Source organism: Cystoisospora suis, assembly GCF_002600585.1.
Source record: "Cystoisospora suis strain Wien I chromosome Unknown contig_343, whole genome shotgun sequence".
Taxonomy (NCBI): Eukaryota; Apicomplexa; class Conoidasida; order Eucoccidiorida; family Sarcocystidae; genus Cystoisospora; species Cystoisospora suis.
In genome coordinates this window covers 9,855-10,227 of record NW_027153144.1, presented here as the reverse complement: position 1 = coordinate 10,227, position 373 = coordinate 9,855, and the positions used below count along the sequence as shown (strand labels likewise).

Sequence of the window (373 nt, the reverse complement as noted above, 5' to 3'; positions counted from 1 at the left end):
GTGTGTGCCATGTGTATGTATATGGATGGATCTCTTTGCTGAGGTGGGTAGAGAAGTTTATGAGACTGGAGATGAGGGGAGGAGTGGCGAGTAGAAGGAGCTTTTTTACTCGCGAAGGTGGTGGATCGATGTTGGTGTATGTACAGGTCTTTCCATCTCGATTGTCAGGGTTTTCATCGAGACAGCTATCGATGCTAGCTAATGCATATTTACGTCTCGATCTATCGGATGATCCCCTACTTCCTCCTCTCTTTCGAGCAGCTGAACAGGTAGGTACCCATCCAACTCTCTCTCTCTCTGTATAGAAGTATGCACAGCTATCTCTATCTCTACAATTACAGGTCCCATTCCATCTCTCTCTCTCTTTATATAT

General features: G+C 45.3%; 1 protein-coding gene across 1 annotated transcript in view; it reads left to right on the top strand.

Annotated features, from left to right (window-relative positions):
- Window positions 1–71: 71 nt before the first annotated feature.
- The window catches only part of CSUI_000874 (uncharacterized protein), a gene marked incomplete at its 5' end in the record, with an annotated part of 8,894 nt that continues 8,592 nt past the window's right edge, over window positions 72–373 (top strand). The window contains one exon of the mRNA XM_068061081.1: window positions 72–269. Coding sequence (XP_067926943.1) covers window positions 72–269 — 198 coding nt within the window. The remainder of the gene's footprint in view (window positions 270–373) is intronic.